This window comes from Barbus barbus, assembly GCF_936440315.1.
Source record: "Barbus barbus genome assembly, chromosome: 47".
Classification (NCBI taxonomy): domain Eukaryota; kingdom Metazoa; phylum Chordata; class Actinopteri; order Cypriniformes; family Cyprinidae; genus Barbus; species Barbus barbus.
Genome location: NC_136725.1, coordinates 21,618,432 through 21,636,913, shown reverse-complemented (window position 1 = coordinate 21,636,913; position 18,482 = coordinate 21,618,432). Strand labels below are relative to the sequence as shown.

General features: G+C 35.9%; 1 protein-coding gene across 9 annotated transcripts in view; it reads right to left on the bottom strand.

The window, feature by feature from the left end:
- Positions 1-5,159: 5,159 nt before the first annotated feature.
- Positions 5,160-18,482, bottom strand: part of LOC306865971 (3',5'-cyclic-AMP phosphodiesterase 4D-like) — a 220,973-nt gene continuing 207,650 nt past the window's right edge. For 6 of the 9 annotated variants that reach the window (XM_079410860.1, XM_079410863.1, XM_079410865.1 and 3 more), the window contains 9 exons: positions 12,151-12,244; positions 11,881-12,050; positions 10,350-10,448; positions 9,923-10,087; positions 9,455-9,554; positions 8,051-8,205; positions 7,842-7,964; positions 6,801-6,983; positions 5,451-6,052 (listed from right to left, as the gene is read on the bottom strand). In XM_079410860.1, the coding sequence (XP_079266986.1) occupies positions 5,591-6,052; positions 6,801-6,983; positions 7,842-7,964; positions 8,051-8,205; positions 9,455-9,554; positions 9,923-10,087; positions 10,350-10,448; positions 11,881-12,050; positions 12,151-12,244 (1,551 nt within the window). In that variant the 3' untranslated portion in view covers positions 5,451-5,590. Of the gene's footprint in view, positions 6,053-6,800; positions 6,984-7,841; positions 7,965-8,050; positions 8,206-9,454; positions 9,555-9,922; positions 10,088-10,349; positions 10,449-11,880; positions 12,051-12,150; positions 12,245-18,482 lie in introns of all 9 variants that reach the window. The other 3 variants (XM_079410861.1, XM_079410866.1, XM_079410864.1) reach the window with 1 other exon arrangement.

The window sequence follows — 18,482 nt, the reverse complement described above, 5'->3', positions numbered from 1 at the left end:
GACAAGACGTTTTTCGATACTCGGTGGTATCGAGGCAATTCGGTCGGTGCCTAAAAAGTATCGACTCGATACCCAACCCTAATCACTTATGGCACATTTGTGAGAAAATCTGTCAACACGCATTTGTGAGAAAATCAAGCCAAGTTTCCTCATAAAAAGGCAATTGAGTCTCACAGTTGTAACACACAATACATATATTTGTCCATACCTCTGCAGTTTCTCTCAAATAGAGTTTTGTATTTGCAAATCACTTTGCGTTTGTTTGAAAGTCGAGTTTTTCTTTGCAAAGCAGATCGTGTTTATTTGCAAAACACTGGATTTGTTTGATGAATATTGGCACAAAATTCGCTCCATACCAAGGACATATCCCCAGTCACCGTAGCCATCCAATCCGGTCCGTATCCAGCCCAGATGGTCACTGCAGTCACCAGATCCAGTCCGTATCCACATCAGATGGTGGATCAGCACTCAGAGACGACCTCTACAGCCCTGAACGTCAGCGGAGACCAGGACACTGAGATGAGTGCCAGAGACAAATCCCCAGTGAGGACCCCGCCACTTAGACAGCCATCGGGAAAGACCACTGGAACCAGTTGAGCCCTTACAATCTGACTTTGCTGCAGTTGGAATTGAACTGCTGGTTTGTTTGGCCAGAGGAGAACTGGCCCCCCGACTGAGCCTGGTTTCTCCCAAGGTTTTTTTCTCCATTCTGTCACCGATGGAGTTTTGGCTCCTTGCCGCTGTCGCCTCTGGCTTGCTTAGTTGGGTACACTTCATTTCCAGCGATATCGTCGACCTGATTGCAATGACACTATTTAAACTGAACTGAGCTGGATGATGACATCACTGAATTCAATAATGAAATGCCTTTAACTGAAAATCTTTTTTTAATCTTTTCATTTTACATTATTGATTCCTTTTTTGATATTGTGCAGTTGCTTTGACACAATTTACATTGTTATATAAACACTTTACATTGCGCTATATAAATAAAGGTGACTTGACTTTTTTTATCAGTTTGGGGACTCTCGTTTTGAGTCAAGGCATTCCGTTGAAAAAAATGTTTGTACTAAGCTCAACCCGACTGTGGCATCCTTATTCTACATAAGCACCAAAATAAATAAATACAATTCTCTGACGTTTTCAATGCTTCAGACGCATCATTTCAGGATTTCATCATGTCATTATGTGGCTTCATTTTCGTGAAATTTCGAGGTAATGCAGATTTTAAAGAGCTTTATGAATGGATCTAATCATCTACATTACAAAACCAAATTTGATCGGTGAATAACTCAACACACATTTTAATGTTTGCTTTTATATCAGTGGTTTACATTGATTTTTTTTTCAAACGCATTATTATACCATAACAGCATATTTTTGTCAATAGCCGAGTCTGATTTTAAATGTTTATTCCTTTGTAGCAGTGTATATATGTGACCCTGGACCACAAAACCAGTCTTAGGTCGCAATAGCCAAAAATACACTGTATGGGTTAAAATTATTGATTTTTCTTTTATGCCAAGAATCATTAGGACAGTAAATAAAGATCATGTTCCATGAAGATATTGTATAAATTTCTTACTGTAAATATATCAAAACTTAATTTTTGATTAGTAATATGCATTGCTAAGAACTTCATTTGGACAACTTTAAAGGAGATTTTCTCAATATTTCGATTTTTTTTCCACCCTCAGATTCCAGATTTTCAAATAGTTGTATTTTGGCCAAATATTGTCCTATCATAACAAACCATACATCAATGGAAAGCTTTCAGATGATGTATAAATCTCAATTTCAAAAAATCGACCCTTATGACTGGTTTTGTGGTCCAGGGTCACATGTGTTTAGGCAGAACTTTGATTACAATGGTAAATGTTTATAAGGTCGATTTTTTCTTTCTTTCTAGTTTAGCATTTTAAAATAAACGATGGCAGGAATATACACACGTGATGTCCATTCATAAGTTGTAAGAATACTAAATTTGCCAATATTATTGCCACAGTATTACCTTTCTCACAAAGAGACGATATAGTTGCACTTGGAAAAGTTTCAAGGCTGCAATATAATTTGTGGTGTGTAATTTATTTATTGGTGCAAGTATAAAAACCAAGCATATTTTTAAGAGAATCTCTTATTATAAGCACATATTAATGAACCAGTTGAAAGTTGAAGTGCGAGTGGACATAAATTGAAACATAAGATGATAAATCTCAAAAATAATATATTTACTATTGCTTTTTATCAGTCTCTTAGAAACGAATTAATATGAAATAGGAACAGTGATACTCCTTGGCCACCAGGTGGAGGCAGAACTTCAGTTTTACTTTATTGTCAACTGAAGGCTCTGATATTCTTTTTCAGATAAATGTTCATTCTAAAGGATATAATTTTGACTAATATTTTAGATCCATTAAAACCGTCCAATTATATTTTATTAGTATTTTAGCATGACTGATTTCACACGTTTATTTAGCTCAGTTCCTACGGTAACTTTTCATATACCTTTTGATTGATTATTTTTATTCATTATATTGATAATAATTATAATAATATCAAAGGTTCACTATATAACAGTACGTGCCTAGTGCATTTAATGCAAGAGCCTCGAACCTCGAGAGACGCTGTCGTTCGCAGTAGATGGCGCAGAAACATCAAGACTTCACAAGACTTTCACTTACACTCATCAGGATATTGAGCAAGCAAACCAAATCATGTTCTTCTGCTAACCAAGACATCTCAAGCTGATACAAACATGCGAAACACGTGTGGAATCAACCCATGCTTTTATTTCATTTGTTGCATATAAAATGTTTTTTTTTCTGTCTTTTTCTTGGAGTTTATGGACTTGAAACAGATTGGAGATGGATCTACAGTACGGGCAACAAACTGTAAGAGACTGAAAGAAGTGTTTCAGTTTTTAATCAGCAGAACTTTTGAATCAAATGTTAAAGTATCCCGTTAATGACATTGAAAAAATACCAGTAATAATTAATAATAATAGCCACGATTGGCTTTGGTCCAGGGCTGCTAAAATCTACAGTATACGTGTCAGAAAGTATGCTTATTTAACATCTGAAACTCTAAGAACTCGTTCAGTTTAGTGCACAAGCACATCTACAAGGCTGGATGAGATGAAGGTAGCAGACGGTACCTGAACGAAGTTAAAGAACAGCATGAAAGTAGAATATCACAAGCAGCCAAGCACCTCTAGGGCAAACCCAACCGTCCCGGGACTATTGCAGCCGCTGTATCGACAGAGGCATTCGTTATGTGCCAATTTTTTGGACCTACAAATTAAAAGAAGTAACCCAAAGCGTCCTAAGCTTTAGCTTTAAATGCAGCGCATAAGATGCCCTGATACCCTGGCAGCAGACATCGTTCTCTGAAACACGTAAAGAGACCAAACAGACACAAATAAAGAGTTTTTAAGTTAAGGCACAGCCCTGGGGCCAAACGCCAGTGGCGACTCGTCTCAAATGGTTTGGCTTTCCCCAGATCTCCAGAAACACACGTTTGAAGGTGACCTTCTCCTTTTTATACAGAATATTATTATCATCACCATCATCGTTTTTTTGTTTTTTGCATTGGATAGTATTTATAATAATAAACATTCTCTCAACAAGAGTTTACCAAATACAGCAACTCCATCTGGGATGAAGTTTCGAAATCTGTCATCATTTACAACAAACATTACAATATATACAGCAAAATAAATACATCGTTGTAAACAGCGAAAGAAAAAAAAACTACGAAAAAAAAAAAAGAAAATCCATAATCAGGTAAGGTCATCTGGTGAGGAAAGAATATCATGGCACAAACTTAAATAAAAATATATAGAACAAAATCAGTACTACTCGAGGTTTCAAGTATCTGTGAGCGTATTATATTAACTACAGACTTTAAAAAGTTTGTTCTATGTACACGACCAAAAACAGGAGGCCAGTAACTTGCAAGTCCACACGCTCTATGCTACAGTTGATGGTCTACAGTACTGCTTTCAAACAGAAGCCAAACAACAAATTAAAACCATAGACAGATATAGAAGTCCGTATTAAAAGCCACGTGTCGCATAGTGCGTGTCCGGTGCGGGAGGGATGTTTTGGCGTGAAATGAAAATGTGGATTTTGACGCTAAACTGCATCTAGCCCTAAGAGAAGATCTCTGATCTAATGAATTGTGACAGATGGAGAAACACAGGTGATTCTGAAAGGCATTGCACAACAGATACTCTACGACTGTAGAATACGCATGCACCGGATGGATGTGGTTTTTGGGAGTTTGTGGTTTTAGTTTCACGCGCTCGGCGTGTGAGATCCTGCAAGTCAAAACTGAACAAGGCAAAAGGAAACAAAATCAGAGTCTCACACGCTATAAAAAATCTCCAGATGTCTTTATAACAGAAGTGCTTCAAATAAATGTCTGAATGTCTGATACGCCCATAACAGGATGTTGCCAGTAAAAGAAGTTAAGCTTGACCTGGAGTTATAAAGCCTGAACAGGATGTTTGTGTCAGTCTGAACTGCATTAAAACAAGTCTTTGAATGGTGATTAAAGGACTAAAGTTCTTAAAAGCGTATGTTTGGTAACACATTACTTGATGCCTGTAATGTATATTAATATTTTAATACTACATACTATTTGCATTAATATTAAGACACACACATGTGTCTTAATTTGGTGCCTGTAAAGTATTAACATTATATATTTTACACATTTTATATATATATATATATATATATATATATATGTAACTCATTATTTTATTTTTTTGCAGGCTTCAAGTGCAGTGTAGCTGAAATAGCTGCTCCAAAACAAGGCAGAAATAAATCAGAAATGATCTGAACGCACATAAAGCATCTGTAGGTGTGTTAAGAGGCTCGTTGGAGGTAAAGTGTTTGATGAAGTAAAAAAGACAATAACAACGTAAATACAGCTTCTGAAAGGAGGGTGTGTGACAGCAGGGATGTGAATATGGTGGCGAACGCACTACCCATGTAGCGTACTTGCAAGTTACCCTTCGCGCAAAGTTTCCTCGAAAATGCAACAGCTGTTGTTTTGTTATTTAAAAAGTAACTATGTAAAAATCTGTATGTATACCGTACAAAATCATCGAAGAGGCCATGACAGCGCTGGGCTGTTTTTTGTTTTTGTCTTTTGTGGAATTTTTCTCAGTTAGGAAGACTTAAAACGTAGAAAATAAGGTCTCTTTGAAATCCAAAGAAACGCGTTCATGCGTCGATCCCCGCTGGCGTCTCCTCCGATTGCTTTGTGCGGGGAATTTCCTCACTGTCATCCACAGAGGAGGAGGAGGAGGAGGAGGGCGAAGGTAAACAAAACCAAGCTTGGAAAAACAGACGACTAAATATTATTCCTGAGTGCAAATAAAACAACAACCTACCAAAGTCTTAGTGTCCTCTCGTCTCCAGGCAGCTCGTAGAGAGACGGAAAAGAGAAAGAGAGAGCGAGAGAGGAGTGGCCGAGGTCTCGGAGTGCAACGTGCGCTTTGGAACTCAATTTCATTGTCTGTTATTAAATATTTGCGTTTTTTGTCGTCGTGGCAGCTAGTTCGGGCCGTCCAGACGCGCTGCTATGTGTCTGCCGGCTGCTCCTCCTCGTCTTCCTCATCGTCCTCCTCTTCCTCCTCCTCCACCATGCCGGGTTCCGTGGAAACCTCTGAAATTCCCTCCTCCACTTCCAGAATCTCCGTGGATTCCGAGTCCTGCGTGATGAGAGTTTTGGAATCACTACAGCTGTTTTCCTCCTCCTCTTCTTCATCATCCTCCTCCTCCTCGGCCTGGCTGCCGCTGTCTTTCTCCGTGTCCGATTCTCCGTCCTCCTCCAGCGTCAGTTCAAACTGGAACTTCTCTGCTCCGGCGGAGCGGCTGCCCTCCTCGGACTGGTCGGGAGTGGGCGACGGGCTCTGTGGGATGGTGCTCTGGTACCACTCTCTGTTGTCCTCTAACGTGTCCAGGATGTCCTGGGCGTCCGGGTGTACAAGGTCGGCCCACGTCTCCCACAGCGGGTGCACGATGTAGTCAATGAAGCCCACCTAGTGACACAGAGGCGGGCATGAGAATTGCACTCACATACAGTTCAGAAATTGATTTAATTTTATTCATATTTCTATAGAATTAATAGCAATTTACAGGTTAATTTTTTCATTGACAAATTAGTGATTTATTGTCAACTAAAACATTTAGGGACAGTAACTGAAATAAAGATTAAATAAAATATAAATATTAGAAAAAAAAAAAGTAAAAAAAAAAAAAAAAAGAGAAATGTTGCTTTGGCAACTAACTGAAGTTGAAGTACTACAACTAAAACTGAAATAAATGATTTTTTCCATTGACAAATCAGTGTTTTTATTAACTAAAACAAATAATTATACAACATCATTGAATTTAATAATATATCAAATATATACATATATTAGATGACAAACTTAAAAAAAAAAAATTGTCATGTTAATATGTATACAAAATTACAAATAAAAAAAGAAAAAATCTGAAATATTAATTTAAATATATTATAACAAAAACTAATTAAAGACTAAAGTATAACAAAATTACTAAAACCAAATTAAAAATAGAATACATAATTATTTTCATTAATTTATTAAATGTCTGCTGAATTCATAATGGTTTAATAGATTTAACAATTTAACAGAAAAAAAGAGAATTGTCCCCATTGTTTCTTTGCAATGCATTTTATCTTACAATTAACCATTTTATTTTTGACTCTGCGGTAGAAACATCGTTCCAGAACTTCTATAGTTCCTTTTGAATTGATGACCCTACCTGAGACTTCTCTACAGAGGCGTTGTGTTTGTCACACATGGGGCTGATCTCCATCCCTCGCTCTCGCTCTCGATCGCCCTGACTGAAGAACTCCTCCATGATGCGGTCCGTCCACTGTTTGTACAGCTGCAGGGGTTTGGTGGGGTTACTGAGGTCTGCACAGTGAACCATGTTCTGAAGCACCTGAGGAACATCAACACATGCTCAATTGAAAATTCACTCTTGCTGAGATGCAGCTGAGAAAATTATATCTATAATTAAAACAAATCATAAGAAAATCATATCAAAATTAAGTTTAAGATATTAAAATGTTGAAAATAGTTAAATGTTAAAATGTTAAACATATTTAATATCCCATTAGATCATTATTGAAGTTCTACGAATTTACAATTTCTGCATAATTTAGCATTTACTTCATGTGAAACGTGTCAGATGGAGCTGAGAAAACTACTTCTTACATTTAAAAATAAGTTATCATAAAAAAATTAAATACTAAAAATATATCAAATAAATCAATATATTATTAGATAGTTATTGAAGTTCTATGATTTTCCAATTTAAATATTGTAAAATGAGTCAGATGCAGCGGAGAAAACTTATATTTACAACAAATCGGTATCATAATAAAAAAATGCAGCTGTGAAATTTATATGAACAAATCAACATGAATAAAATAAAACTAAAATTTAAATATTAAAATGACAAAAGTAAAACATTACTCTCATTAGATAGTCATTGAAGTTTATGAATTTTTAATTGACCATTTAAATGTCAAATGTTGCTTTTTACATTTTCAAATTTACAATCAATGAAAACCATTGTCTTGAAAGTCATTTAGATAAATATTATTTTAAATCCCACTATGTAGTTTCGGAAGTTCTATGATTTTTCAATGTACTGTGAATGTAAATGTACACCACTGGTCAACAAAACAAAAATTATGGTCCCGCCCCCAGTTCACGCCATTGGCTGAGCCAGAAGTGGCTGTGCTGGGCTCAACAGTGTTTTGATAGAGCTAGAGTATCAGCTTAAAAGACTCACTTGTATCCTGTCTGAGTAGTTATCCAAGAGCAAGACTCCAGAACTGGTGACCTTCTTGGTCTCGACCATGGTCTTCAGATCGGCCAGCAGGTTCATGTGTTTGGACATATCAGTCGCCAAGACCTTGGAGAAACGTGCGAGAAAAAAACCTTGAGCCAGAATTCAGATGGAACATCATCAATGCTAAATGTCATTTGAGCGGGACGTACGATGTCAATGACCATCTTGCGCAGCGATTGTCTCTGTTTTTTGGTCAGGTTCTGGAAGATGTCACAGTTCTCCTCCTGCAGCAGTTTGAAGCCCACTGCCAGATGATGGTTTTCCAGCACCGACGAATCATTGTACATGAGGGCCAACTCAGAGTCTGCAGACATGAAGAAAACACCAGAAACTCTGTGACCTTGTGCTAATCTGTAGATGAGCGTGACAAACAGCTGTGTCAGCAGCAGGACTCAGGACTCATTGCACACACAATCCCATGAGGCCTGAGTCGCATTTATCTGTCCTATCGGTGCATCAGTGCTGCTTATGTCAAAATAAAGTTATGTAAGCAGCGCTTGTGTGGTTTTGAGGACAGATGTGTGCTGCTCTGTCTGTCTCTGAGCTGATGGGATTGAGTGATCTGCCATTCAGGGCATTATTATTTATCAAATGGACAGTACTCCTTCTCAATGCTGACTGGTCAAATTATGCATTCTACTTATTCTAAGTAACTATTAACCTTAGCTTTTAGGGGAACTTTTTAGAGGAAGAATAACTTGATTCATTTGTGGTCTTAATGTGTATATATATAATAATTTTTTATAAAGGGAATAAATAAAACATACCTTATGGCTTGATGGATAACTAATACAACTTTTTTTGTTTTGTTATTTTGAACCAAACTGTGAAATTTACTAAATTACATTATTATAGTTATTTAAGTAATTGGATTATTATATTTAGAAATGTAAGTAATCTTTGGAAAGTACATAATTACATACTTATGTTTAGACATTTAAATAAAGAGATTATTATATTTACACATTTAAATGAGATTATTTTATTTGTACATTTAAACAATAAGAAAATTATATTTGTAAATGTACATAGATTATAGAAATGTAAGAAGATTATTATATTTAGACATAAAAGTGAGATTATTGTAGTGAGATAATCTCTTTATTTACATGTCTATAATCTAATTTTTTAAATGTACAAATATAGCTATTATATTTAGACATTTAATACTGAGATTATTGTATTTATATATTTAAATAATGAGATATATTTGTACAGTTATATTTATAAATTTAATTATTTAGGTTATAGAAAATGTAAATAACGAGATGATTATATTTTCACACTTAATAAGATTATCCAATTTAGACATTTTATAATGATATTATTATATGCATAAATTTAAATAAATAATTATATTATATTTACAAAAATTTAATAAATTAGATAAGTAAACCTTAAAACAATTATACAAAAAGCATGGCTGCAGACATTTTTTGATCTGCTAAAATTAAAAACTATAGCATAATGCAATACGAAGCAATCAAATGCATTAAATGCTCAGTGGTTTAGATATGGTTCAAATGACTGTTATATTCATACAGCACACTTACTGGTGTTAATAAGGAACTGGTTGGAGACACCCGGGTGGTCTACGTCGTGAATAGCACTGGCGAAAATGGCAGAGAGAATTTCAAGGTCTGTGAAAACCGCCTGAAAGAGAACAACATGTGGATGTACGGTGAGTGAGAGCAGACATTATCTTCACCACATAACCTTTTTAGAAATCCAGCAAGTAGCACACAAGGTCAAATCTATGAACTAAAGGGCTCACGTGCAAAACATAATGTTAGTCAAGGCTAGTTGCACCAAAAAAAATCATAATTTAGTTGCTGCTTGTCCATTTTCAACCCTCTGTTCAGTATGTAAACAACCTCTGTTATGGTCGAACCTCAATGCACGTGAAATGACCAACAAACGGCCAGGTGTCGAATGCTGAATAGGTCGGCGTTCTCAGTTGTGACGTCAATACAATGGTCATTTCCAAAGCAGCCGGCAAGGAAAGCCTTGTTTGGACTCACCTCCAGAGCAGGCGTGGAGAGCAGCACGTGTGTGGACTGGGTGACGTCAGCAGCGTGAATGTTATTGTGATACGCAACATCAGCATGATAATGGTCTTCTAAGGTCATCAGGTACGTTATGAAAGTGTCCAAGGGAATTTTAAATGTTTTGAGTAAATCCCTTTCCTGCAGGAGAGAAAAACAGAAAGATGAATAAAGTGTACATTTATGATAAGGTGCAACACATTTAACATCATGACACAGATCATGACACAGCATGTTAAATAATGCAGGTTTTGACGGGGTCATATAAAGTAGGCTATGGTATTATTGGTTAGTGCAATTTTTCCCTGTCCGTGGGACCTTAGTTAATCAGAGGTGAAGAAAGTTATGAAATCAAACAGTGATGAATTGTAAATAAAGGTGATCGGTGAATGTTTGGTCTCACCTGAAATATAGTGTACATCATCACCGTTAAAGGCCTGTTGCCTGAAAACTCTGTGACTTTAAAAACATTAAGGCCCCATTTGTTTATGTCCTCCAGTTCCTGAAAGAGAGCAGTGAATCATTAGACAGTCTGTTGTGTGTGATGCCACTGAACTAAATGACTAGCGATGCACTGAAATTTTGGCAACCATACATTTTTGGCTGAAATAGCGATTTCCGGTGTGTCAATCGGGTGCGTTTCTCAGATGAGGCGTGTTGACTGAGTCAGTGTGATTTTGTGCACACAACATGGATAAACTACAGAAGGCAAACAAGCCAGCTGTGTGGACGCTAGTGCTGGATTGACAATATCGATTTCTCATTTTACTTCACTGGTTGTTTTCATTATTTAATGTATGTTTGAATAAATCGGTTATAAAAGCTAAAAAAAAATAGTTTTTACAGCCATTATTTAAATGTTTAACTAATTGGAGTAGAAACAATTATTCTGTTGTTAAAAAGTTGACAAAAACTCTTCATGTGCAATTAAAATTTTTGTATTATTAAATTAAACTGATTAATTAATTATCAAATAAAGGGTCTTTTAAGCTTTTTTTGGCAAGTGCAATAATATTAATACAATTATATTACAATTACAAAACTTAAAAAATATATATTTTTGGTTTCAGCCCAGAATTTTTCTTTCGGCGCATCACTATTAATGACATTTGTCTTCAATAGAGCTGCTTAAAGCTGAATTAAACTTGTTTCATAATTTGATCAACTTTACACTATTATAAACTAAAAACCAACACTGAAGTGAATCGAGTTGAATAACAACGCCATGGTCTTCTGTAGAGCTGCTGTACAGCTGAATTGTTTTTGCTACATAATTGATGATCTCTGCAACATTGACACTGTTAGTGAACTGAATTGAATCAATACTGAACTAAATTGAATTGAATAATTTTTTTTTTTCCTGTTTATTACTGGGAAGCTGCTTTAAAATAATCTGTATATTATAACGCACTATATATACTGACGTGACTTGACTAAACCCATATGCAAAATGCATGTAAAAATAGATGTTTGTTTGGCTTTTATAACAGCCAGAAAATATTCTAGAAATGATTCAGGACTCATTTTAGAAACAGCCAGTGAATTTGAGCACTGAAAAGAGCAGCGTTTGCTGTGTTTCTGAATGCATTCATCAACCAATGTGTTGACGAATACTAGTTTAACCAGCAATATGCTCTGGGTTAAAAACCATGCTGGTCGACAGGCTTCCTGGTGAACAGCATGACACCAACCAGCACGGAAACGCATGCTGCTTCAAGCTGCTCTTTTCAGCAAGGTGCAAAATCTTTCCAATCGCACGTCATCCAACTACGTCATCGTACAAAACAGCTCCAGTGACCTTTCGTCAAGGTCTACAAGAGTCTCCGATCAGGTCCTATCAGGATTCAATTGAGATGATTGAGGGTCTGTCTGAATTTGAAGTGTCTGAAGCAGCTCTCCAACTCAAATAACCCCTCTGGCGTTACGCCGCTCACCTTGGCTAAGGAGTCTTCCGTATCTGTCTTGACCCCGAAGCGAGGGATGTTGGAATTGGTGAGGCTGGTGCTGTGCATGAGTTTTTTCACCCCGCTGATCTGACACATGGGCTTTTTCTTCTTCTCCTTCTCCTTCTGGAGGGAGGGCATTTCCACATCATGCTGTTTGTCTGGAGAAACAATGGAAGAGCGTGAACGTGAGCCAGAGCGCCAAACCTCACCATAACACTGACAAGTCAAAAGCGTTGTGTTTTGTGATTGATGCTTTACCTAAAAATGTGTTGGAGATGTACTCTGAGACCTGGTTACCAGATCTGCTCATCTCAGACAGGTGCGTTAACTCCCTGTTCAACATCCGCTTGAACTGCACAGATAGATAGATAGATAGATAGATAGATAGATAGATAGATAGATAGATAGATAGATAGATAGATAGATAGATAGATAGATAGATAGATAGATAGATAGATAGATAGATAGATAGATAGATAGATAGATAGATAGATAGATAGAGTTTTAATCAGTCATGGTAATGCTTCATATTTGGGTGACAAAAAGAAAATGAATAAATGAATCAATCAACTGAATTTTAAAATCATTCAGCTGTACCCTTCTATTCTAATCAGTGTGAGAACAGACGACCTCAGACCCCTCAAATAAAACCAGAACAGATCTAAAACTAACCACATCTAGAAATCAGGCACATTTCATGGATTAATAAATCCATATTTGTAATCCCATAATGAATAATTAAGAATTAAAACATAATAATTATAATATATAAAATATATAGAAATATATAAAATAAGAAAAATATTATAATATATGAAAATGATGTTGCAATACAAAAACATGCTAAATAGGCTTCATTTTATTTATGCAAAATATAACTTAGCATTTTTTTCCTTTAATTTGTGATGAAACTGAACCTGAATATGTTTTTGTCAGATTTACCTAAAGGAGGACAAACCTTTTAAGTCACTTAAATTTGCCAGGGTTAAAAATATATTTATCTTTACTGTCTTGCATAAAAAATGCACTGATTTACAACACCACACCATTAACACTGAAAACAGCTGTGTATGGCAGAATAGATCAACCTAAAGCCTTCAAAACTGTCCAAATAAAACCCCAAGCGCACAGAAACGGTTTGGATTGTTGCATAAAATATTAATCTCTGTTAATTTGCATATAATTTACATGTGGTGCACCGCACATTATTTGAATACATTGATTCATGACGACACAAAACCCTCAAGAAATGAAGATAAGTAAATACCCAGAGGCCAAAATTGATTGTTTGCGTTTTGCTACCTCTCAGCCTCTGTTTATCCTAAATGAGGATCCCTGTACATCCGGGACTAGAGATAAAGGAAATCAGCTTCATGATCCATACCTTTATATATCCCCACGAGACTGAGCGTAAATAATTTGCTTCAGGCATCTTCGTTAATGCTCCAAAACACGCAAATGCAAGAAACGAACCACTCCTATATCCTTCAGACAACACCACGCGAATGCTTCTGCCGTCTCAGTCTAAAAACTGCATCTCGGGATCAGGTGGAGGTGCGATGGAGCTGCGGAGGCTGGCAGACATGGCTTGGATTCACTCCTCTGAGCCGCGAGAAAGATGCTGGGCTGCTCAACACCTTCCAAATATGGGACTGCTCCTGTAATGGATGCTGCTCGTGCCCCTCCACACAGCCAATCACGGCTCATTACTGAGGGGGAGAGATGGGGGCAGGAGCGCCATCATCCGCTGATGGAGGATGCAGGTCTTGGAGAACGGCACTGTTTTCACAGCTCACCTTGTACCTGGTAAAATCATACGGCAGAGCGGCAGTGTGCTCCGATGACTCATGAACGGCTCCTGGTGTGGTCTATCTGTTGACGTTACCTCATCAAGTATTGATAGACCGATATATTTCGGATGATATTTCGCCGTTATTATCGGCAATGACCGATAAGGACCAGGAGCCTCTCGCGTCATTCCTAAAATCAACGTCCGCAATGTTGAGGGATAATAAACAATTTCTATTTTCAAATATTTGTTTTCATGCACTTGGAGTCAAAATTGTATAGCAGTGTTTCAATGATAATGATTATTTTTATATAATTATTTAATTAATACTTCTTTCAAATATGAAAATACAATAAACTAAATAAATAAAATTAAAATAAATTAATTAAAATTGCTAAAAAAAAATAGACTATACAATACACGATATAATAAAATATACAAAACATTTCTGGGTTGAATTTCTAGAAAAAAAAAAGAAAAAAAAATCTTCTGAAATGATAAAATCATTTTAGATTTAATAAATATTTAATGCTCATTTATTTGTAAAATTATGTTTTTCTTCTCATTTGTGATTAAATGTCACCTCAATATGTTTTAATTTTTATTTTAAGATTCACTCTAAAGGAAGATGAACCTTTTAATGAAGGTTCTAATGATGGTTTTAATGAAGAGGAGTCACACATATTTGCCAGGCCAAACAATGCTTCTTTAAAGTCTTACATAACAAATGCAAAGTAAAATAAATTAATAAAAAAATATCAAAATAAAAGTAAATAAACAAAAAAGTATAAAAATGGATTTAACTGGATTTTATACATAATATAATATACATAAGATATCTTGGTTGAATTTCTATAAAATACAATAAAATGTTATCTTCTCAAATATTTTTAAAATCACATAAATATTTAATGCTCAATTATTTATTTGATAAGGCTACTGGCCTCCTTTCTCTCATCAACATTGGCCACTGAAAACAAAAGCACGACCCTGTTGATGTGATGTTTGACTGACAGTCAAAAAGAGGAAGTAGTTAAACTTCACAGACTGTAAAACAAACTCCTGTTTGAGTGTAAATATTGACCTGCTAGGTAACGTCCACCTTCATTCTCGAATCAAAGGCTAATCAGAAGTGGGCGTCTTTGATAACACTTGCGAACTGCAGAAGGGAACGACGATCTGACAATAAAACAAACATGTCTGGAACAATACGCCAGCATTCATATGGGGATATTGACCCCCATGCAAGCATAACACGAGGCTTTCATGTGGCCACGGGTGATATTCTCATTTGAAAAACAAATGATAGATCAGTGACTCTTTTATGAAAGCAAAAGCCATTGGCCGGATTTGTTTGTGGCTGATTTGAATATGAACCTGAAGCCTTTACCATATGGCATTGATACTGCATTATCAGGAGAAATATGAATCCTCTGTGGTGGCGTTTTACGTCAAAGCATTTCTTTATGCAAAGCAACGCATTATATGATTCATTATAAACAAGGAAATAAAGCTGGAGGGAATCGCTGTGTATGTCAATTTATCTGCTTTATCTACTGGCCTACTTTAACCTACAGAACCCTCAAAAATAAGAACAAAACACAGCCTTTATAATTAAGTCTGTAATCATATGATAATAAAATCACATTTTAGAGACATTTTGTTGCATAAATGCATGTCTGATGCTGCATAAAAATCTTGACAATAAAAAATTTAATTTTCACTGGTTTTAAATAATAAATTATGTCTGATTGGTAAAGAATGAAGAGTCTGTCAAAAATTCAAAAAGCATGTCAAAAAGTTATTGGTATTTTTAAATCTTAGTTTGCTTTTAGTTGATTGTGATGTTAATGTTTATTTATTTTTATTTGATTTACTATGTAACACTTTGAGAGGCTGTTTCGTAATTTGAAGCATTTATGAATAATTTGATATTTTGGCCAAATAAAAAAGCATTTTAAAAAAGAAAAAGCAAGTAAATAAAAAAGAATGAAAATAAATAAATAAATAAATAAATAAATAATCTAATCTTTTCGCCAATAAAAAATAAATAATTACGTAACTTCATCTAGAAAACCTTTTAGGATTGTGTTTCCAGCAAAACTAACTTTTTGTAATATACTGTATATACTGCAATATCATACTGGTCTAATCGCCCACCACTAGTCTTCCTGTAGAGTAAGTGACATGATGGAGCCATAAGCGTACATGAAACAGGATCCTACAGTACAGTGGATTATGATTAATTATAGACTAGCGCTAACTAGAGGCATTGTGGTCGTGCCATAGGAAGAGTCTGCTGCAGGTTGAGGCCGGTGTCATGCTGATGGAAACAAGGGGGGAAAACCTCCGACCACACCCCAAAATCTGCCGGGATGACTTTCATGCTCGTCATCAGAAAGGCAATGCTATTTCTGGAGATCTAATTATCGCCACATCAAGTTTTATTGGGAACATGCACACTCATAATAACACATCTGACAGATACTAAATGCATCCTGGAACTGGATGAACCAACATCTTAAGTGCACAAAAGGGCTAAATGTGATGCAGGAATTTATAATTGTTGACAAAATTGTGGCACATTATGTGTCTGTATCGCTCATGTGAAGGCCGTTTGTCCTCTTTAGTGAGGGAAACAGAGCTCTGTGGTTTTCTGTGAAGTAGTCTTGGTGAATTCTGGCTGGATCTGAGGCCTTTAGCTGGGCTCACACAGGCATTCGTGTGGCTTTGATTAAAGCCGTCGGCGCACTCTTTGAGTATCGTTCAACGTTTCGTGCTTTGCGGCCGCGGCTTCAGAGAGGGCCAATGGGACGCCAAAGGCTTCACCACAGCGCGCGTGCAGAATCCAAATCATTTAAGAAAGCCACTGGCCACAGATACCCCCTCATCCCATATGCCGAATCCCCCTCCATAACCCATATGTCTCTTTTTCCTTCCGTCTTTCTTCCCTTCGGCTCGGGGTGTGGTGTGGCATTTCAGGAGCTTTCATGGAGGGGAAGTTGGATACTTTGGTAAATCCAGATCTGCTGTAATGGGAAGTCTTTAACTTGGTACCATATAGAAAGATAAACAGCTAAATAAACAAAATCTATGTAACATTTTTTTTTTTACTTTTTATTTAATAACATATGTATTTTCAGGAACAAAACGTGCATCTCAGTAAGATGGCATTAAAGTGTTAATTTACATAATACTGATAAAAGCTTCATAACTTAATGTATAAAATTATTTATATACTTTATTTTATATACTATCAGTATATTTAGTGTAATATGTATTATATTTATATATGTTTATAAGTGTCTGTGTGTATATACACACACACACACACACACACACACACACACACATATATATATTTATATATATATTAGATATATATATTAGAAATGCACCGATGTATCGGCCAACAATCGGTATCGGCCGATAAAAGCAATTTATCGGCCATTGGCCGATTTAAAATTTTAACTGATTTTAAATTGTTCAAAATCAGCCGATGATAAGGGCCGATTATATCTGGTCAATCAAAAGGCACCGGAAAAACGTCTCAGACTACAACTCATACTTAATTTAGGGCTGTCAAAATTAACGTGACAATAAGGCATTAACAGTTAAAAAAAAGCTACATTAAAGCAGGCTCTATTTGACCAGATCACCTGTAGTTCAAGCCAGAATTGCAAGATCCAAACTTTTTCTCCACACCAAACATTTGTACCACGCGTTGCATCCAATAATCACAAAGAGTTCTGTGCTTTCTTACTTCTGATAAGAAAAAAAACTCTCGGCTTTCAAATCCTGTACATTCCATCAACAATGAATGCCGTTTTGGCGCTTTTAAATGTGACGTGACAGATCGCTATTACACCTCAGTTCAAGTTAAAGTCTCTTCCAGTTTAAGCAGTTGTTTGCTTTTAGTTTGAGTTTTCCCTCTTTCCCTCACTTTGCTTCACTTTTAAATAGCCTAGTTTGAAAAAGCACCATGCACATTTTACTTTCACTTTTAAATTTGCGGCGGTTCCATATCAAGCAGTTGTTTGTTTTTAGTTTGTTTGAGTTTTCCCTCTTTCCCTCACTTTCCTTTGCTTAAATAGCTTATAAAAGCATTGTGCGCATTTTACTTTTACTTTTAAAATTAGCAGCAATTCGGCATCAATTGCTGGAATTCAATTCAAGCAACAACAAAATACAATGTAGAACATAGAATTTTTATTAAGAAAATGAATAAAAATAGACCTTTGCCTAATATAAAATAACAAATAACTTACACAAAGTTTAAATAGGTATACAAAACTAAAAATCAGTAAAGAATGAGGAACAAATAATTATGAAACGTAGAACATTTATTAGCAAAACAAATAAAAATGTTTGGAGGCACGGACGATATACACCTTGATGCAAAATAATGGAAAAACAAATACACAGTTTAAATAAAATAAAATTCAGCAAATACTGTGGAACCAAATAAATGAGAAATGAATGTTTAAAAAAACTTCCATTATCACGTAGATTAATGGCAGAAGTCAACAGGCTTTTCAAAATCCAAAATATTTTTAAAATAGGCACTTTTACATTTAGTTTTGAAACTCTTCCTCCATTGTCTTGTCTTCTTGTCAGTCAGCTCAACTCACTCTCCTCAGGTGATAAATGAAATCTGATCTGTCATGCGCGACTGTTGTTCGTTCGGTGCGCTGCATTGAGCAGCCGCTTTCAGTTTTAATTGTAGTGTTCTCTAACTGAACTAAATTAATTTTATTACTATAAAAAAATCTAAACGACGGTGGGGGACGGTGCCGCGGTG